Source organism: Silurus meridionalis, chromosome 1 (assembly GCF_014805685.1).
Source record: "Silurus meridionalis isolate SWU-2019-XX chromosome 1, ASM1480568v1, whole genome shotgun sequence".
Lineage (NCBI taxonomy): Eukaryota > Metazoa > Chordata > Actinopteri > Siluriformes > Siluridae > Silurus > Silurus meridionalis.
This window is the reverse complement of record NC_060884.1, coordinates 12,081,901-12,105,021: the sequence shown is the minus strand read 5'-3', so window position 1 is coordinate 12,105,021 and position 23,121 is coordinate 12,081,901. Positions and strand designations below refer to the sequence as shown.

General features: G+C 41.8%; 1 protein-coding gene across 14 annotated transcripts in view; it reads right to left on the bottom strand.

The window, feature by feature from the left end:
* Positions 1-23,121, bottom strand: part of foxp1b (forkhead box P1b) — a 158,610-nt gene that overhangs the window by 27,941 nt on the left and 107,548 nt on the right. For 12 of the 14 annotated variants that reach the window (XM_046857132.1, XM_046857049.1, XM_046857309.1 and 9 more), the window contains 3 exons: positions 7,686-7,823; positions 7,166-7,258; positions 3,942-4,083 (listed from right to left, as the gene is read on the bottom strand). In XM_046857132.1, coding sequence (XP_046713088.1) covers positions 3,942-4,083; positions 7,166-7,258; positions 7,686-7,823 — 373 coding nt within the window. Of the gene's footprint in view, positions 1-3,941; positions 4,084-7,165; positions 7,259-7,685; positions 7,824-14,142; positions 14,455-23,121 lie in introns of those variants that run through there. The other 2 variants (XM_046857959.1, XM_046856972.1) reach the window with 2 other exon arrangements.

Here is a 23,121-nt window from a genome sequence, read left to right as displayed (position 1 = left end):
CTGTAAATTCACTCAAGATCGTTTGCATATCAAAGAGCCGGCGGAAATTATTGCGGGTCCAATCAATAACCTTTCCACGTTCCGAGGAACATCTTTGTGCTGCCGTGGATACCGGGTGTGTCCTTTCGCTGTGTTTTTTGGCGGTTGGGCGCCGCCGTTATTCATGGCGAGCGACTGACACGGTGTTATGGATGTGAACATGTATCTCTTTTCACGACTGTGTGTGTGTGTGTGGGTGTGTGTGTGTGTGCGTGCGGGTATTTTCCACTGTTAGTGTTTGTAATGGCTGATAGTGAAGGTAAGCAGTGAAGGAAGGTCAGAGTTGCAGTGAGTGTCCTAGGATTCTTCCTGCATTTTGACATGGTGTATTTATAGCTGATGTGCTTTACGGTGAGCGGCCTCGTCCCTCAATACCGCATTCTCTCTCATCTCTCTCTCTATACTTCTTTCCCTGAAACACATCTGTATTTATTCTCTTTCGTTCTGATCCGTTTAGAATTCCCGGTGTGTATTAATCATTGCCATTAATCATCCTGCACCGAAGCTTTTTCCGAATCCGTGACAAAAGTGGCTAGAACAGCTCCTTGCGAAATAATCCCATCCTCACCCCTCCGCTTGTGTGCAACACCACCACACCAATCTGATTAAACTGTTACCATTATTCAATAACCCAATTTCAGAAGAATACACAGCATCCTGTATTTAATATAAACCCTGTTCCTGACCCTAAATGTATCTTTTTTTGGTGCTGGATTACTGCATCTATGGTGGTTTGTCATTTTTCAGACTAGCCTCTTCCTACTCCTTTCGCTCATTAGAGGCCAAAGATACACAGCCCTCGTTTTTAAAAATGTATGTCTGGGACAACCTTGATTGATTACCAGTCGCGCAACTACATTTTTACCGCGGCAGGTAGCGGTGGCGTGCGTGGACCAGGGAGCACTGCTTCTTCCTTCAACCTTTCCTGTCCTTGTACCCCCCCATACTCCCTGTGACCCTGTTCAAGCAAGCAGAAAGTTGATTTAAGGATCATAACCGCATCAGTCGCCAACCATCATCATCATCGGCGGGAAAAAAAAATGACCCGGTGGCTCTGGCTGTGTAAAGTGGCCGGCTGTGCCTTTTTTTCAAGGTGCTACAGTGCTCTATTGGGGGCCCGATGTGACACAACTATTAGTTTGTTGTTCCATCAGGCGAAGACCTTCACCGCCTCCCCCCGCTTACGCGTCTCTGATCGCCGCGTCTTTGATATGCAGCCCTTAGGCCTAAAACACGTCTCTCTCTGAATGCTACAGGAGCCATTAAAGCAGTGCCACGCTGCTGAATGATCAATCAACGCCACTGCTCGCTGGCCACATTCGCTGGCCACATTCGCTGGCTTCGTATTAACGGCAAATTTGTCTTGTCGCCGTCCCATGGCCCTTTCCTGGACAACTATAGTGATGGGAGGCGGGGGATGAGAGCTGGCTTTGGCTCGGCAAGCGTGTACACACACACAGTGCAATGAAAGGCAGGTAATAGAGTGGAAGCGAGTATGACATGCACACACACCTAGCAGAAGCACCTGGGAGAACATGGCTAATGCAGGTGTCTGACTGAGTGAACAGGTCAGACATCATTTCCTTCGCTCTCCATCTCTTTTCTCTTCCTGCCTATTCGCTTACGCTCCCTCTTATCCCGATAGTGATGTTTAAGATGGTCCAACTGTTTTCCAGTCTCTTGACCATACTCATAGTTTGTAACCGTTTCCCTATTGAGAACAAGTAATCTGAAAAGACAGCAAATAAGTGTTGTCTATATATATATATATATATATATATATATATATATATATATATATATATATATATATATATATATATATATATAGCTGTAAATAAAGTAGCCCAGCGTATGGGAGGTATAAAGTTTATTTTTATAATAGACATGCTGATTTAAATGTTGACTGGCGTCAGAGCTTGTTTTTGAGAAAAAGGGAGCTGAAGTTGGCAAATGTATTTTTTTATTTTTTTTGCCGTTCGCATGAACTCAGCCGCCAGATTAAATGAAAGATTTCTGATGATAAACAAGTGCACTGGCACTTGTAAGCTATTACGCACACGCAAATCTGACATCAGGGACGTGAGACACTGTTATTAATTGGGCGATAACGAGAGATGATACTTTTCTTCTGGTTGTACTGCATCTAACAGCAGACACAGCTGTTTTTACAAGAGGTGAGAGAGAGAGAGAGAGAGAGAGAGAGAGAGAGAGAGAGAGAGAGAGAGAGCGAGAGAGATACACTGCTAAAGCTAAACTTTTACTTGAAGTATTAAAAGCATTATAAAGTGTTTGCATCTAATCCTATTTATTGGCCATTTCATGAATACACTGATAGATGAAAACTCAGAAATGTATTTGAATTCAATAAAATCCCAATAAAACCTTTACCCAAAGAGGCAATAAAGATTACTCAAATCAATGTCACAGCTGTCTTGAAGGCTTTCTAGGCTTTCTTGGAGACAATCAAAAGCACTCAGCACATACAATATATATAGCTAGCAGTTTGTTTCAATGTATGTCTATAATCACTTTTCAACAAGGAAAGTAAAATAAATAAATAAACAAGTTAACGTTAAATAGACCTTCTTTCTTTGCTGCCATCACAACGCACACAGGCACGCACATAAGGCGCATTAACTCATCACTCATATGGCAACGCTAACTACTTTTTCTGAACATTGAACAGATTACATCTCGGCCTCTGGAAGGCTGGACTACTGGGGCATGAACAAGTCTGCTGATGTGTAAAAGGAAAAGGTCATCAATAACTTCAAACAGTGAGGCAGAAAATGTGGCAAATAGGCCAGGTCACACACACATGCACACACACTTCCGTCTAGGAAGAGATCCGGGGACAGTGTGTCACTGCTAGTCGAGTCCAGGCAATGATGCTGAATCGCTATTAAAAAATTCACTTCTGAATATAATTGAGTTTCTATGCATCTTATGTCTATGAGTAATATAAATGTGGATACTTTTTTTATACATATTTTACATACATACACAGTTATGAGAGCAAATATTCAAATCTTTTCTTTGAAGAGAAACATATTAACGGTCATTTTAGAAATGCTAGACATAACCAAATATGGACTATACAACGTTAACAGCAGGCCATGCCAGTATCCTGAACCAGTTGTTGCACTGCCATGCCTAGACCAAGGGCATTGTGGGCTTTATTTTTATTACAATGCCCTGAACAAACAATAACAAGACTGCACAAACACTGTGTTTGCACATTACCTAACCAACTCCACGTCCTCCTCCCTTTTTCGCCTTATCTTACTAAGAGCTTGTTTGTCTTAGGCAGAGAGAGAAAGAACAGTCAGTGTGTTGGGAAAGAGAGAGAGAAAGGGGGTGGGGGGGGGGGGTGGACCTTATATGAAAGCGCTTTTGTGACTATGTAGCTGCTCCTTGAGAAAATATTACAGGGGGTGTATAATGAAATAAACTTCCTGGCAAAACAAGTATTGACTCAGCGTGTGCTTGAGAAAATAGGGGCTTGGCCACGATTCACTCAGGGAAAGCTGGGAAACAACGCACCTGGTGTGCTTTCGGCTTGGAACGGAGCCAGCGGAAGATAAGGAGTGACAGAGAGGAGGATGAAAGGAGGCGTGGGGATGGGACCGAGGCCTGACTCGGTGAAAAAGAGCTAACGCTGGAATATAAGATGATGGAAGTGGCAATGAACGGATCTTGTGCTGTGATCACTGAGTAGAGTGAGAGAGGGAACAAGAGTGAGTTTGTGTGTGTGTGTGTGTGTGTGTGTGTGTGTGTGCACATTATTTTTATTGCTGGGACATTGCTGGATACAGAAGGACATGACATAGATTTTGGATGCATAAGTATGTGTGGGTGTGTGTGTGTGTGTGTGTGTGTGTGTGTGTCCATGTCCTTACCCTGAGTAAAAGCGTGCAGAGGCAGATTCTGGTTAGCCTGGATGGACAGCAGGCCTTGTCTTTGTAGAGTGAGCAGGTGCTGCTGCTGCAGCTGCTGAACCTGAAGGAGCTGCTGCTGAAACGCCAACTGCTGCGTGGAAACCTACAGAGAGACAGAAAGAGAGAGAGAGAGAGAGAGAGAGAGCGAGCGAGGAGGGACATTGAGACAACAGACTACAAATCATTCCAGCACACACACACACACACGGCAGGTACATGCCTTCCTCTCTTAATTAACTCAGAGTTGTGACAAACAATGAAACAACATACTTAATCATTCATAATAAGAGCCACAGGATTTTAATTACAGCCATTCATAATTCAGTGAACACGCGTGCAACCCGAAAGTAAGCCTTTATCATCCGCCGTATCAAAGCTCACATCCCAGGGAACCAACGGCTCGCTGCCTTCCTATCAGAGCTGAGGAGGGCAAGGGGCCTCGGGGTAACTGGCATCAGAGTATTATAATAACAATAATTAAAAAAAACTCACACCACACTACACTGCTGTGCCCCGGGTATTACTTTTAATCGTGCAATACAATGAAGAGCATGTAAGAGGTATGAAACTATGCAGAAGTTCTTCTTCAAAAAAATCCATGCTCATTATTACTTAGTGCTGATTAAAATAATATTAAATAATGTAAAGCCATATATTATTAAATAATTTAGCAAAAAAACAGTATTAAAACTGTAGCAAAAAACAAACAAACAAAAAAAACCCAGATTTATATCCCGTATTTCATGCGTTTCATGTGTAATGTGTAAACTCGGTGCTGAGGAGCCTAGCGACTGGGGGCGACCTCACAGGGAGAGCCGTTTTCTAGAGGAACAATGGTGGTAGAGAAATGTTCTTTATTCAAGCAGACGTGCGAGGTATGCTCAGGGCACAGCTGGAAAGGAAAATGGATGGAACAGAATGCAATGAGGTGAAGAGAAAAAGAGAAGAAGAAAAAAAATGTGGCAAAGACACGAAGAGAACTAGAGCGATAAAGAGTAAGAAAAGACAGACAGACACACCAAACAAGGCCCAATGCTCAAACTGATCTAAAATCCATAACGAAACAAATGGACGATGTTATGGTGATGACAGAGAGAAAGAGAGAGAGAGAGAGAGAGAGAGAGAGATGCTACAGGAGTGCTATGTCTTAAAACACTCAATAGCCCCTCATTTAATAACTGTTCCCAAACTGACAGCAGCACAAAGATCAGAGTCAGCATTGTGTACGAGCGTGTGTGTGTTTGTGTGTGGGCATAAAAAAAAGTACACTTCTTGCTGCTGCCAAGCTGTGTACCGCACCCTCTTCCCAAACACAGGATGCGCTGCTGTGTTTACTGCTCCCGATTGAAGGCAAACAAAAAAGGTCTCGCTGCACCATGGAGGCCGGGTCACACAGGAGACCCGGAGCAAACTGAACACTCTTGATAAAACAAGCTCTATGTGCAACGGTCACGTATTTAAAGAAAAGCAGTAACGGAATTTGGCAATATGTACTTTTTTTTTTTTTTTTTTTTTTAAATTAAAAGCATATCTATGCACTAATTGGAAAAAAAAATAAAAAGATAAAAATAAAAACAACGCTCTATCCTACGATCGAATGGCACATAATTCAGTTAAATTTATGTGATTTCTGTGAATTTGTGTGGATTATAATCCTCACTCCTTCTGGATAAACTGTAAGAGGTGTCTTTCCCCAAACACACACACAACACTAACAGGATCCCATCAGAGCACATGAGGGGCTTAACACCAAATGGCACGTAAAGGCGGGGTAGAGAAACGCAGAAAAAACGTAATACAGAGTGACACTTGCGGAGCCTTTTTCATTGTCTTGACTCCAATATGAAGGTAAAGATCTTTGGGAAGAAAAAAAAAAAAAACTCAAAAAGGAAAAAAAAAAGAGTGATGTCTTTAAAATGAAAGCGAGGCACAAAGCAACAACAGGGGGTTATTGTGCCGAGGCCCCACGGGAGGGAGTCACACAGTGATTCTTCTTGTCTTTTGATGGCGGCACAAGAAATCCAAATGGATAGAAGAAAGAGGAGAGAAGAGGAGAGGGAGAGAAAATATCAGCAAGATGAACGGGCCTCTCGAGGGCTGCATCAATTTCCTCTGATCAAACATAATGCGCTTCAAAAATTGTTTTTTTTTTTTTTATTCACTGTTCCCCATTCAGCTGATCAATTGTAGCTTTTTGCTATGTCAACTTCACCCTCCTCCCCTCTGCCCTATCCTAAGAGAGCGAGCTAGCACGAGAGAGAACGAGAGAAAAAAAGAAAGAGAATGACATCTCTTATCAGAAATATGAGAAACAGCCCTGTCACATTGATTTATGGAAGTGAAGCAGCACAACTTGTCCAAACTGAAGCCCCTAGTTCATTAATTAGCAAGCCTGGGGACTTTGATGTTAGTGTGTGTGTGTGTGTGTGTGTGTGTGTGTGTGTGTGTGTGTGTGTGCGCATGCACAAGCTTGTGTCTGAGTGAGTTTTTTAATTTTTTTATTATTATTCATTTTAATTTATGCACTCGGAAAGAGAACGTGACTGTCAGAGGGGAAAAGTAAAAGTCTGAAAATCCTGGATCGCCTTTGAACTGCTTCTGACCGAGCAATAATCAGTTCTTTTGTCTGGAGCGACGGCTGCATCCGCCAGTCATTAACACAGAGCCACTGTAATTGAGACCAGGCTCAAACTTGAAAAAAAAAAATTAAAAAGTCTGGCAGTAAGAAAGAGAGAGAGAGAGATGAGAGAAAGAGAGCGAGAGCGAGAGAGAGAGGGAGAGAGAGAGAGGGAGAGAGAAAGACTGAGCCATAGATACAGAAAAAAAAGACAAGGAGAGGGAAAACAAGTCCCTTTTATGATATTTCACTATTACATGGCTCCTCTCCTGCCATTTCCATGTTTATTACACTTGTAGCCTCTTCAAAATTATATAGTTTGCCATCTTCTTCTCAATTTTTCCCACCAAAGGGAAATACGTTAAATCAATCAAAAAAGCAGGGGAAATTTGTTAAAAAAAGATTTGGGGTACAATGTCATGAAGAGGAGAAAAACTAAAGGAATGGCATTTCGTTCATACCTGTCCATGAAGCAGGTGTTCTAAGCATTAAATGGCAAGCATCTGTGTGTATATGTGTGTGTGTGTGTGTGTGTGTGTGTGTGTGTGTCAGAATAATGTCAGAATACCTCCTTGCTCTGCTGTTTACTGCCATGCTGTTGTTGAAGGAGTTGGAGATGGAGCTGTTCTTGCTGCTTCTTATAGAAGTCCTGAAGTTGCTGCTGCACACACACACACACACACACACACACACACACACACACACACACACACACACACACAAACACACACACAAAAAACACATTTTCATCTTAAATACAGTGTGATTTTTGCATAAAATAATAAGACTCAACGTTATATACAGTATTAATCATTAGGTAATCTGATGCATTCTACATTGAGACTCATTAAATACATTGTATATGTAATAATAAACAACTCCTGCAATGTTTCACCGCAGTGTCACACACTCACATCACCATGCCACTATTATGTCAGCGTCTCAGCTGTACGCAGAATGATCCACCACACAACAATATCTGGTCAGACTTCGGTTCCTGTGGTGTTCCTTTTTTACTGATTGACAGCATGCATCCTGCTTGCATCTGTGTGTGTGTGTTTGTGTGTCTGTGCTGTGCATGTGTATACCTGCTGTAACATCAGGGCCTGTTGCTGCTGCAAGAGGAGCTGGAGCTGTTGAGGGCTCAGAACTTGCTGCTGGAGAATCTGCTGCATTTGCTGAGGAGTTATCACCTGCGGGGTCATCATAGCCACTGACACTGGCACCTGCACCACACACAAGCACACGCGCAGGTTATTACTATGCACAGTACTCTATGCTTCAATGCGTTTCTACGGGGGGGATTACAGGACTACTGACGCTGCGAATAAAGATGTGCTCGCAACGAGACAGAGAGTCGGTAAAAATCACTGCACAAATCCATACCATCAAACAGCACAGCGCCTCGCTCCGATAACGTGGAAACTGCCCATTAGCACAGGGCGTTCTTGCTTTCATTAGTTTGGAGTTTATATTTTGGCCCTGTTAAAATATACATTTATATTTTGATTCCCAAGAATTCCTAAGCATTAGGTCAGGCCCTCCTACAGAAAACACTGTAATACTCACAGATAAAGAAGTGTGATAGTGGAGTGTGAGTGGAGAGCAGTGTGATGTGTGGTGACATTGAGGGGATCCTCGTACACAGCCGAAAGGGACCCTTAATTGCTGCAGAGGCTCGGTATAACCAGGGTATGTGTCTGTGTGTTTGTACAAGATGCAATTACAAGCTTCTCCTTGCAACATTTGGGACAAACAAGATGGAGATTAACTTAAGAGCATTTTACATTTGCCACTGATAACCAACCACGTTATGTGCTCTGTGTGTGTGTGTGTGTGTGTGTGTGTGTAGCAGTGCAGTGCATGCTTTGCCTCGGCTTAATGGGCCAGACATTAGGGTGACAGCTTTCACCAAGGTTACCCCAACTGCATCTGTGGATCATAGCAGATGACACAGCCTGGAACATTCTGGAAAATGTAATTGAGGCCTTGTTTGTCATCCGCCTGCATAAATATGGCCTAATTTGCCTCGCTTTAAAGCGATATAACACAAACAAACCACCTTTAATGAATGCCTTGCACATCTCCGGTGCTACAAAGGGCAGAGGTGTCAAAGCAGAAGAGTCACTCGATGCGTAAACACAGCGCAGCTCTGACAGCCAACACAACATGGCTAAAGGGCAAATGTGGCAAAACAGAAGGAACACATTGCTAGCCACTAACATAACATGTAAGCACAGATTCCCCCCGACCCACACACACACACACACACACACACACACACACACACACACACACACACACACACACACACACAAATATACAAGGTGTTAGAAGACATGGACAGTCTTATAACTTAATAAGCAAGTCGTCTTGATTGTTTTGTTTTGTTGTCTTTTTTTTCCCCTTCCACACATAGCCTTTGGTCTGTTTTGCATAGGCCACGCCCCCAACTCAGTCATTTCACGGTCATTATGCGCCGTGTCCTTACTGCTCAGCATCACTAACTTTAATGAACTATTCTGAAGGTCGGGAGGTGGGCAGGAAGGGGGTGATGGGCAGCTCAGCTGGTATATATATATATATATATATATATATATATATATATATATATATATATATAAATAAATAAAAGTTTTTTTTTATTATATATTTGACTGGGATGTACAGTATATTTACTCTTTTAGTGAGTGCAGTATTGAATCCAGCTGCGTAGCGCCCGGCATTCCTGGCTAATCTGTTAAATATGTCTACTTCAAAAGCTTGAAAGGCTGAATCAAATGCTACAAAAATAACACATTATCTCATAGTCCTCAACAGCCTTGCTATAAACTGTGAGCTCTGCTTTAGTTAATTAATTTCTTTAATTTTTCACCCTTCATGCACACTGACATCAGCCGCTGATGTGCAAGTGTGTATGTGTGCGTAATGTAAAGCGCTAGACCCTGGGCTCTATTACAGCCCCCGTTTTATTACCCATTACCAGTGGGGTCATTAGAGGGGAGAGGGATTGTACTCTTCTTAACCTATTGATCACAGTAACTACCGGTGTTTAATCCTCCGCTGAATGAGGTGCGATCTGCTTAAGCTACACCGGGGCACTTAAACTCAAAAATATCACCACTGCCAGTGCAACCAGGCCACATCAACGTTCGAGAGAGACAGGGAGAGATGGAGAGGATGTTTTCCATTTGGAGACCTATTTCTCTCTCGTTCGTTGACAAGAACCATGGAGTAAGATCATAAAAGAAACAATGAAAAGAAATAAATGCCTGTCTCCCTAAAGGAGAGAGACAGAAAAAAGGTAAATCTAAACATAGATGTGAGTCAATATCTCTTTTCATCAGTCGCATGTAAGAAGCATATTAGGATTTTTTTTTTTACGTTTTGGAAAAGAAAAGAAAAGAAAAGAAAAGAAAAGAAAAGAAAAGAAAAGAAAAGAAAAGAAAAGAAAAAGAACAAGGGGAAAACAGTGTGAAGAAGGCAATCATGGTCAGTTGATAACTGTACATTTCTAAATTTATGAACAGAGGTGTTAAGACTATACACAGATACACACATTCCCATACGTACATGTAATGGTGATATTAGGACTGCTTCTACTAAAAATATTCGTGCGATATTCATGCCCATAACACTGTCCCTTTTTTTAAAATATATCTTTGCATGTGAAATATTGCCTACATTACATATATCAACATTTAACACAGAAAGTGTGTGTGTGTGTGTACAGGCATTATATATTCTTTAGAGATCTCAATGAAGCTCGCAGCAAACAGAAGTAGGAAAGCACATGTTCATCTCTAAAGCAAGCTACAAAGGCTACCTGCTCACAGTGCATTCCCTTTAGTGTGTGTATGTGTGTGTGTGTGTGTGTGTGGAGGGGAGGGCATCCTAAGAAAAGGACACTAGCAGGGCAAATGCTAGCCTAATGAGAAAACATCTGACACCCATCTGACTCACTGATACTGTCTTAATGAACACTGTATGCCCACAAGTGCAAAAAGGCTCTGACACAGAGCGAGAGCGAGTCAGAGAGAGAGAGAGAGAGAGAGAGAGAGAGAGAGAGAGAGAGAGAGAGAGAGAGTAGACTCTCTTGGAGGCAGTGGCAATTAAGATGAATAGTACGAAAAGTGAAAATGAAAAGTGGGTAAGACTTCAAGGAAATCTAGCTTAAAACGCTGAAGTGGGCCACGCGCAGTGCACAGGTTGGAGAGGGCGAAAGTGCTGTGGAAAAAAAAAACAAATAAATAAAATAAATAAATCAAATTTTAATGCTCCCTGGTGTCATCTTGTTTTGTCGAGACATCAAACGGAATAGTGAAGAGCAACAGAAAAAGCCCTTGAGAAATCAGAAAAGCCTGTTCTGCGTTTGAAGCCGGTGTGTGCTTTACCTTTGTCTGCACACGGGCTCGTGAGCGCCACTCGACTCTAAGAGGCGGCAGCAGATACCGAGCGGAAACGAGGATTTCACACTCCGCCTCGCACAGAGGCCGAGCAAACTGCCGTAATTAACCAGCGACAAGGATGGAATGGCTTGTTTACATCGCACACTCGCTCATGTTTATTGGAAAGCAGGAAAAATGCAGGTCTAAATACGTAATAAATATATGCGTGTGTATATATATATATATATATATATATATATATATATATATATATATATATATACACACTTACACACTGTAGGTGCATATGTATGTATTTATATATGCAAAATAAATGTGTCTATTGGATTTAATCTGTAAAGCTCATGAATAAAAAAGCTTGTTTTTTTTTTGTTTGTTTAGTTTTTTTTAACAGAGGTAAATTGTTTTGGTAAACAAACCCAAAACAGGGAGAGTTTGAGGAACAGACACTAAATGGGACACACTGGAGCTCCAGTTTTGGTGCTCAGGTCTTTTCAGACACAGTGCTTTTCACACACCCACAAACACATACACACCCTATACAGTGGAATGATACACACACACACGCGCGCGCACACACACTTTAGATGCCCTATAGATCTCTGTTAGATGTGTAATCATGTTAGATCATACACAGAGTGCACTTTTTACAGAGGGCATGGAAGTTTCACTCGAACTAATCACATGGCTGCTCACATCGGTTCCTTTAGAGTAATATATGTAATATATATATGTAATATTTAATATATATATATATATATACACACACACAATTACAATACTTCTACAACACATCGCTCTGTCAGGACTCACACTTGTCGTTTTTACTCTAAGCACAATTTAATATTGTTAATACCTATTTCACTGCGTGTGCCGTCAGACGCGTTACTGGCATTGTCAGAAATTTAATTAAGATCACAAGACTCGCAAATCCTCCCTCCATCAAACCGAGAATTCACTGGCAAACAATAGCAATCACGTCCAGCGTGCAGATAGTTTCCATTCCCTGCCACGGAACAACGGCCGTGACGCTAATCCGCGTCTCCATGACGCCAGACGACGGCTGAGCCGAACCGTGTCTCGTTCTGATTTATGCCCGTGTTGTGATGTTTGTCTTTTCAGAGGCGTGAATCCAATTAGCGCTGATAACGGAGGGGGGATTCTGCGTGTCGGCTGGAGGGAAGCTGATTGAGAAAGATGAAGACGGATCAAACGCCATGACATTGGCATGACGGCTGTAGTGTGTAGTTAAAAATAATAGGATGATAATTAGACAATAGGATGGAGGACAACTTCAGTTCACAAACAAATGTTGTTGGGTGTTGCCTAAAAATACTGAGAGACTATGTTTTTTTTTTAAGTGTGTGCCTTTTAGAGGGTCTGGAGTGCGTCCTGGAAGGGCAGAGGGAAAAGAAGTAAAAAAGCAGTGAGTGTTGAACCTGAGAAAAACGAGTGCTCTCGGGGCCTTTTTTCTTCTTGAGTGTCAAGGGTGTGAGAGAACAGAAGGGAACAGCTGGCGGCGTGTGTGTCACTGCAGAGCTATTCTCAATTTTCTACAGATGCTGCACACTAACACTACTATAGTTTGCATTTGGAACGCGCACTCTCACGCCGCTTTAGGACGAGCAGCAGAAATGACAGGTGTTAGTGGTGTCATGCCGTGTTGACGTGCAGCACGAATGCAGGCGGAACACTAATGCACTACCGATGAACAATGAATCAACTCTGATTACAGAGCGCCAGTGCAATGCTCTGTCTCTTCCATGGCCCTAAAGCGTGAGGCACAGCTGTAGAGCCGTTAGCCCCTAGACCGCGCCGACTCTCCGCTACGGTGTTTCACGGTTTACACGCACACACACCTTTACACACTCTCTCCCTTTTACTTGCCTCTCACTCGCTCTCGCTGCTTCTCCATGTCCCAGCACAGCACCCTGCTGCCAGTCTAAACACCGACAGTGCACGGCAATCACAGGCTAGAGGCATGAAATGAGCAGCTGACAGCTTTAGCACTTCACGATCGCAAGGAAGAAACGGAATAACGGCATGCTGACAGTGAAATTAAGTGCAAAATTTATTTCCCTATTTCATAGAAGATGTGAAGGGATTTCAAATCAAGCTATTTTTAAACAGTCAAAAGTTCACAAGGTAAGTGTGTACTGTATGTACTGTGTGTGTCTGTGTGTGTACTGTGTGTGTCTGTGTGTGCGTACTGTGTGTGTCTGTGTGTGTACTGTGTGTCTGTGTGTGTACTGTGTGTGAGAAAGACAAAGTAAGTTGGTACATAGCCCTGCAACTTTGCCACACATTTCTTTGCCCTCTTCTACTGCCCTTGGCACATGTACACACACGAAGAGACGAACACACAAACACACACACACACACACACACACACACACACACACACACACACACACACACACTCACTCACTATACAATGGCATGCTGCACTGTTAACCTAAATGACACACTTGACAGATTAGGGTTAGCAGAGTCCTTTTAACCTCCAGCCTTTCACACTTACTATGCAAGCGTGCACACACGCACACACACACACGCACACACACACGTGCATGAAAGGCATAACGGCTCTACTATTTAAGAGTCCAGCAATTTTTTAGAAATCAAACTTATTTGTAGAAAAGCTCTCTCTCAAACACACACACACAAACACACACACACACACACACACACACACACACACACACACACACACTAAGTTTTTAACTGATCCCAATTTACATGAAAAGTCAACAGCAAACTAAAAAAACAGCAGTACACATCCAAACAACTAGAACAAACAAAATGATAAAAAAAAAGCATTGCAATAAACAGACAAGAAAAAAAAAACTACAGCAATCTCCAACTAGGTGCTTTCAAAAGCAGAAAGTGTGTGTAGTGTGTATTCTACAGGTGATAAAAGGTCCCACCTGAGCTGAGCCTGACCCTACAGCTATCCAACATAAAATGCTCAAATTACTCATCACACCTCCAAACACACACACACACACACACACACACACACACACACACACACTTTTCCCAGGAAAAATTAAATTGTTTTCCTAAATAGAAAGAAAATCCGAGGCAAAAAAAAAAGAAAGCAGGCAGAATTAGAGAATCAATCATATTGACAAACCTGACAAACTCCATTTAGCTGGCAGCGTAAACAGAGGCAGAGCACCGGGGCCGTTCAGAGAATCGCGGAAGACGAGAGAAGCGGAGACTCGGATCGTAGAGCGAGGGAGGGAGAGAGAGCGAGAGCGAGAGCAAGCAGGAGAGAGAGAGAGAGAGAGAGAGAGAGAGGGTGTTTACAGCAAGCGCATGTGTGTACGTGTGTGTGTGTGTGTGCTGTCGCGTCTCAAGCGTTCTTCCCGGGGATATGGACAGATTGCATGCGTGAGGTTGCTGCCCGACTGACAAGATACAAAACTATCCAATCAACCACGCCCTTTCTCCACCAATCACAAGCTGAGCTCTAAACATAATCAATTCAAATGGGGACACAAGCATCAGCGGGGGCCGCCGCAGGCTGTGTGTGTGTGTGTTGTGGATGGAGGGGGGGGGTAAGGGGTGCAGGTGAAGCAATGTCTTTGTGTGGGCCACTGAAAAAAAAAAAAAAAAAACAAACAAAAAAAAAAACAAGACAGAAGAAAAAAGAAAAGCACCACAGTTGACGGCTGTTAACCCTCTGACCCTGGTGGGGGTTCACTGCATGCTAGCGAAACAATGGAAGTCTAAAGAAAGGAGTCTCTTTAATTAAACAACAGATAACTAAACACAACTATCTGGCCAAGAGAGAGGGAGAGGGAGAGAGAAAGAGAGTGCGAAGAAAAGAGAGGAATCAACTACCTTTTTATTGTTCTGCTATATGAGACGACGGAAACGTTTCAAACGACAGATAATCGAGTGATTTCATTATTATTTATTAACACAAATTTGAGTCGACGCTCTCGTTGCATTTATGCTGAATTCGTTCGAGGTCTATTCCACCCAAAAGAGTGAAATACCGGCCTATCCTATACAATTTCCCCTTGAGGAACACTAACTGCCTTTTTTTTCAAATACAGCTGGCTCAGATCCCACTCGAACAGGAAGACTTCCTGGAACGTGACTTACTCCTGAACACATGGACATCCTATCCCATCCTATGGCTGCGCTATTACGCTCCGATCAAACGAACGAGTGTCATATGGACACACCGACTGTCACTGGTTCGGAGGTTCACACATGTACTACACACTTTCATCATCACCCTCACAACTTATTACCAGAAGAGAAAAAAAAAAAAAACAGACATGGTTGTGCCCCCTACTGGCTAATGTCACAAAATATGAGTCCACATTAGAAGGAAGGATTGATTACACTCATTTTCTCTCTGCACTGAAGAACAGTGCTTATTTTAGACATGATGTACCACCAGCGTCGTTCTCTTACTGCATTTGGAATGCTGCTGTTATTACACTGCTGCTACATTACTCACTCTTTACTATCACTAGACACTGGCGCTCTTCTATTATCTATTATTAGCACGTTAAATTTTAATATGTAATTTAAAGTGTAATTTATAGAAATGTTTAAATTATATACCCACGCTGCATTGAGCGAGTTGATGTGTTACTGAAATCTTTCGTTTCTAAACAAACAAACAAACAAACAAACAAACAAACAAAATATAAATGTAATTAGCATTAAGCTGAAAGGCCACTAGTAAAAGTGCTAATAATAGCTAGAAATCAAGTGTTGTTTTTTTTTCCTTTTTCTGCGTAAAAAAAAAAAAAAAAAAAATTCCTCAGCACAATTGTCAATGCTGTGCACCCACTTTGCAAATGCATAAGCAAAAATGAAACCCGCAAAAACAAAAACAAAACACAAACGCCGTGCAAACTCGCCAACTACTGCAACTAATTGTTTTATGCCGCATGACTCTGATTCTTTATCAGGACGTGCCTGTCCTCCTCGTGATAAACACGCGTTAGCATATGAACGGATAATTCCGTCGTAGGAACAATTTCTCTTACCGCTTACATGGTTTCTTGTTACAGAAAAGGAGAGAAATAAAAAAAAAACCACTAGATTACATTTTTTTAAATAAGCAAATTTGTAAAAAAACAAAAAACAAAAACAAAAAAAAAACGCATACATGTTACAGGAACATAATAAATACGAATTATGAATAAAAAAAGCTTCTTCTAATAGACTCAATATGTGGCATTGGCTTAGAAATACAATACAAAAATGGAAAACATTTGTTTCATAGATTTCTTTTCTTAAACAAAATGTGTCATAAATCACAAAACGAGTGAATGTTAGTGTGGTATAAATCTACACAGAACACTGCCAATGCTTACATGCACTGTTTAATTCCCTTGCTCTGATTATAATTCGTATGCGACAATAAACTGAATGCTGCAAGCACCGCCTCCTCTTTAATCCACCAATCACCTACCAGCATTCTTCCTGGCCTACATAAATTATTGACTGAAAGACCCCAAGTGTCAAAACTGACATATCTTCGTGAATAAGCAAATGAAAGAAAGACTCTTCATTGTCTCTTTGACAAGCACCACAAAGACACACACACACACACACACACACACACACACACACACACACACACACACACACACACACACAGTGAAGTGTGCCAAGACTTTGGGCAATGCTGAGTGAAAGCATGCACACACTAGTAAGCACCAGAAAAGTCCATATGATCAACACACACACGCTTGGCCATGCCCCGTCTTCTCCTCAGGGTAGCGTGTGGGCACATTCCCAATAAAACACCTTCTTAGCAGTAATAGGCCACTGTTCTCATTTCAGTGCTCCCAGAGGCCTGATGATAAATTTAGCAGATCGAGCTTGTGCAGTTCTTCTGCACTTCCTCTCTCTCTCTCTTTTACTAAAAAAAAAAAAAAAAAAGAAGATAAATAAGATAATGTCGCTTCCACACTTCCGTTTGGTTCTGATCTGTAGGATCAGGTTTTAAACTAGTCCTCATTTCCTTGCTCTGGAGCTCGACTTGTGGTGTGTCTCCCCTGAAGCCAAGGTCGGTGCGTCCGGCATTAACAAAGACAAATGACTTTATTATGTTCGAAATGTCTGATGTGAAAACATACGGCAAAACCATTAACAATGCTGTCATTCTCGATCGGAATGGCGAGGGGTCGTCATTCGAAGTGCGCTGTGTTTGAAAGCGTCTGCCTCTTGGAGAAGGACCTTTCCTCCTGCAGAGAGAACATTTTTAATCTCTCCTCTGACTAAACTAAATCTGCTGTTTACTTAAAGAGGGCTGAACTGAGCAGGTGTGAAATTTAACAGCTAACAGCTGGTGCTCAGGGCAACAACCTTCATCTGTAGCAGCACACACACACACACACACACACTCACACACACTTAAAAGTTTGGACACACCTGCTCATAGAAGAGGTTTGTTCATTTCTACAACTTCTCCTAATGTTGTAGATTAACAGTGAGCAACATCAAATATATTATCAGTCTGAGATCATTAGCTTGAGCCTTAATGGGCTGTTTTTATGTGTTCAAGAAAGTAAATATATGTATATGTTTGTGCCTGTTCAAATTAGTCTTTATTTATACATTTTTTTACATGACATAAACCGGTTATTTTAAATCAACGACTCCTAATGAACCAACCCGCTGTAATAACCATTACATTGCTTTTTTTCCCCCACCTCAGTAATTAACTCGTACGACGCAATCGAAGGCGCATTCCACTACGCCGATTATTTTTTTTTCCTGTTTTCGTTTGCTTGAACCGCCGGTTTTGCAATACAATATTCAAGGGGCAATCTTCTCGCCGAGCCGTTTGCTGACGGCACCAGAAACTAAAGTTCGCCTTTCTTCAAGTTTACCTGCGGTTTTCACTTAGTCAAAACAGGACTTTTTTTTCTCTTAGTGCCGTACAGGATAAATTAAGTGGGCGGGGAAATTTTGTTTTCTTCATTACAATGTGATTGATTCATAGTGCGCACTTTATTGACTCATATGCTATTTTTGGATTCCTTATCAAAAAAATCCCTATTTGTGAGAAAGAAAAAGAAAAAAATGACACATGGTACCGTATTTGAACAAGACGTTCAGTCGGCAATGGCCTCAGATTTTAACAAAAAATTAGCAAACACGACTGAATTTAGATGCTGACTATACAGCGTTCTATACAGGACTGGAATCAGTGCCTGCACTCCAGACAAAACAGACATGTACACCATCCAGCCTTGACCCAGTGCTTTTCCAGCAGCAAACTCCATCACAACTCATGGTGTTTAATATGTCAAGTAAACAATCACTCAGCTTATATTTTGTCTACTGACAGAAAGCAACATCAGGAGCTGTATTTACAGGAAAAAGGCGAACGGGGCAGAACAAACACAGAGGCACGAAAAGATAGTGAGAACGATATGACAAAGTGATAGACTGTAGAGATCAAAAAAGATCTGAGTTGTTTTTCTTCATATGTTTTTTTTTTGTTTGTTTGTTTTAACAAGATGCTACTCAACTATGACCTCCTACGTCATATCCATAAGCCTCTTTCTCGCACTGATGATGGTACTCGTGTCACATGCATCTCAAAGCCAGCCTTCGGATCCATTTCACTAGGCACACAATGCTATCACACCCACGACGCTCCTTAAACACACAATACCCAGTTGGCCAGACAAACAGCTGTGTACGTCTATTCGGAAGTGGCCCCCGATGAACAGAAATATCGCTCTCACAAACACATGGACACTCTCCGAGCATAGAGTGCCAGGACAAACGCAGCAGTACTTTGAGCGAGGAATAGGGGAAGTTGGGGTGGGGGGGTGGGGAGTGAGGGGGTAGGAGACGTGTTATGGGAACGCTGCGGGGAAAAATCATTACGGCTGAAATGAAAAGGTCTTGAAAATGGCAGTGCAACTTTAAGGGGCGACAGTAATCTGATGGCTGAGTGTGAGATGACTTCATCCCGACAGCCGCTCGCATTAAGCATAATGCATTTGTACAATATGACAAGACAAAACAATACGCTCATGAGCGGGAAAATGATGCGCTGGTACAGCCCGAGATGCAGCGCTCTGAAAATGTCGGGGGTGGCTGAGGGGACACTCGCGTACACCCATCCCAACCACGTATACCCTTGTGAGGGCTTGCACCGTGACATAGTTATTAATGCGGCTAATTAATGCTGTTCTACGCCTAAAATGTAATTCTAACCTTCACCTCTGTAACAAAAAGGGAAACCTTTTCACTCTTGTAGCTTTGTTTAAAACTGGGGACCAGCCAAATGTCCCCCTTAAGTTCAAACACTAATGTCAGATATTTCTGTCGTTGTGGGGACATTTGATCCATACCAATAGAAAGAAATGTGCCTACAAATTAAAAAAACAAAAAAAAAAAGACATCCTTTTGGTTGTTGGAATATCTGCACCATGGGTGTCCATTCAGAAATGGATGAATAATCTCTGTCAGTCAAAAACTCAAAATTGTCACTGAGTGAAAAGTTAGGCCCGCAACCATTAGTCTGATCGAGATTAACAACTAGCCCTTTCCAGAGCAATGTTCATTTAACTTTCTCTTCTCGTTTCCTCTTGCTGGCCTGAGCGAGCCGGTGCTGCTGGATCCGTCTGGAAGCTCTGGCCCAGGTCCAGAGAACCCCAGCAAACCACATTGCTAATGGCTTACAGATTGCAGCACTGTGGTGTACATGTGTCAGGACAATGCCATGGGTCTCTAACAAAAAAGAATAGAGTTAAAAAAAAAAAAAGGAAGAAAAAAAAATCAAGCCACAGCACTGTGTCATGTAGCGCTCTGTGAAAGAGAGAGTGTATGTGTGTGTGTGTGTGTGTGTGTGTGTGTGTGTGTGTGGGCTGGCGCAGTAAATACTCTGCCTCCATCTTCATGAAAGGACATTATCATTTGACCCCACTTGGCCTGGTGGAACTGTATACGGTCATGAGAGACAGAGCCCAGCAGTGTGTGACTGCCAGGGAAAATAAAAAATAGATGTTACTTAAATGTACATTTGTAAATGACATTTGCTGCATTTTCAGACAAAATTATATCTTTTTTTACCCCCCCAAGATGGATGTGATGCATGTACTATACTGCATTTCATTCTGCCGTCCCTTGTATGAATTCCACAAATGGAGGAAGTCATAAAACCTCGTTAAAACAGAAAGTGTGCTTTTCCTGGTTTTCAGGTGTGCCAGTATTCTCCTGGAGATACAGCAGAGAATAATCCAGTTATAAAATCTCCTTATTGTTTGCTTTCTTTTTTTTTTTTTTTTATGTAAAAATGGAGCACTTCACCCAACATGCCTTGCATGTGTATGAAAGACAGTTGTCGTTTTTATAAGAGACGAGTTCGTATTTAATCATGAACAAAAATAAATAAATAAATAAATAAATAAATAAATAAATAAATAAATACATTTTAAAAAATCAACATGATTCCTAACTGGGATAAGCTGAGTAGTTTTCACCGGTAGTGGTTTGGCTCCTGTCGATGGAACGTCATCAACGCAGCTGCATGTCAGATAATCCTCTGTAGGTGCTGTAGGATGCTTACCCATCATCCCGTGCGGTGCCACCCCCCACTCCACCCCTTCCTTTCTCTTCGTTCCATGGAGAGGGTGGACTATCAACGAGGGTCTGCAAGTGTTGTTTCTAATTACCTATTTCTCCACTCCTGATCCTGTGGCGGGCATAATTAGTTACCTGGGGCTGCAATCCAATTTGAAGTGATGACAAGAGAGTGATCCATGAAAAAGTAATAAGTTAAATCCAATTTCAGACTGCCTCTAATTAAATGCACATGGAACTAATGACTCAAACCCTAGCATTTCGGTGATAACCGTAATTAGCAAAGAGGGAGTTGCACTCGTTCTGTCTCTCTCTCTCTCTCTCTCTCTCTTTCTCGCTCTTGTCTGTAGGTGTAGCGGGAACGTGGCGTGGATTCCTTTTAATTACTTGTGTCATTTTTCTGGTAACGTTATCATTTCTGATTAGTCTTGCACATGCCGGCTTCTGTCTGTCAGGCTGAAAGGTGGCCGTTAGGATTGTTGGGTGAATTAGGGCACGCAAAAAAGCGACTAGTAACTCAAACCTTATGTTGGTCGCAGTATATAGAGTTAGAGTTGGTCTAACTGCAACCATTAAGGGCCAGTTGGCTTCTGTGAAATCTCATTGATGCACAATCGCTGATGACATCATGATTTTATTACTTCATGTTAAAGTTCCTCACAGACTTTTATTATGAATCATAAATGATTTGAAAAGTTTGTAAGCATTTCATTCAAAAATTGCTGGGATACAGCATTTAATCAGAAATTGTGTTATAAAAAAAAAAAAAGGATTTAGGTAAATTTCCAGCAAAGCCGGAATCTATACTGCAGTCTTTTACATGTATTACTTGTCGGTGGAATGACCAGTCTTCAAAGCGACCTTGAGGTAATAAGGATATTTTCCTGTCTATTAGCAACTCGCTGTACAGGGGATCAGGGATGAAAGCTGTTAATGTTGTTATTAATTAACGTGAAAAAAACGAGCTGACTGAACAGGGCCAAGTTAAAATGACGAATCCAGGAAGCCATGCACAAGTACAAGCTGCAGAAAGAAGACAATTTCATCAACTCTGGCCCTTGATGAACAGGTCAAGGCATCCAAGTTCTCGCAGACTACAAGCAAGCCAACATTGTTCGATCACCAGCATCTACCAAAAGGTGCACATATGCAAGGCTTCTGGTCCTTATGGCATCCCATATTGGGTGTTTAGCGCATATGTGGATCAACTAGACCGGTCCTGGAACCTCAACGCCTCCTCTCTCACCAAGAATGCGCCAACAGTGCCTTTTCTTCTGAGGAGACCTCACATTGCTCCTTAGATGATGGTCAACTTCTATTACTATGTCACATAAAGCAACCGAACTGCATCACAGTATGATACAATAACGGTGGTTATTGAAATCTACCCAACACATCATCGGAACACAGCTGGCCAACATTACGAACAATTATCAAAAGTGTTGCTGGCGGAGAGCGAGCGGCATTCCCTCTATCCCTGCCATAGGCTGTTTGTGCGTCTCCCATTAGGAAAACTCTACAGGACTCTGCTTTGTTGATCAAAAAGTCTGAAGACTCAACAGCTTTTATCTCAGCTCCTAAGCGTTAACTGCCAGTCTCCGCCTACAAACAAAACGCCTAGGCACCGTCCCATACTGTATTGGACTTGCGTTACTGCTATTATGCGCAATTATTTGCAAACACATGGCTGTAACTGCAGGTTATCTGCCATGACAGTTATTATTTACAGCACGTTGGACTGTTATTTGCATAGTCATTTATTTGCTATCTGCATTTACTGTACTGAACTTGTCTACACTGGGTAACTTGCCTCGTTGCAGCATGATTCTTATTGACTTTATGAGCTTTATTGACAGTTGCATTGCCCGTGTGCATCCTCCTGTTTACCTTTACGTAGTTTTCGTAACTTAATATCATCGAACGTCTTCTCTGTTCGCACGACTGCACGAATGCTGACAGCGATTCATCGTCTCTGCACTCCGACAGTGACGAAGTCGAAACTACCCTAACCTAAATTGAACTACAATGACACTAATATAAGACTCGTGCGGTTCACGATTTACATTTAAAATTTCTTGGTTTCAATGTAAATGGTGTGGAAAATCTTACAGTGGAATCCCGGCTTTATGTTTTAGAATCGCAGCAGACCTTGTAGTTATTCTCTAGTTCTCTACAGTAACTCCATTAGCTATTAAAGAGGTTTTACTCGTAAAAACAAATGACGAAGTAAAAATGTTAACGACATTTCAAAAACAAACAAATATCATTTATGAATAAGCTTATTTCTAAAGATTTGTTCATAAGCGGGAAATGTTCTGTTTTACCAGCAGATGCTTAATGTAGAGTAAATGCACAATTGGAACATTTGTAAGCAAGTAATATTATTGTGTGTTAGATAATAATCTCGTTATGAAGAATATATCCGCTAATTACACGAGATGTTGTCAAATGCTAAGGAAATCTTTTGCAGTGCTGCAGCTGCTCGAGTGCACACCGCCAGGGCACATTTTCTTCATGTTTTTTAGTTCACCTG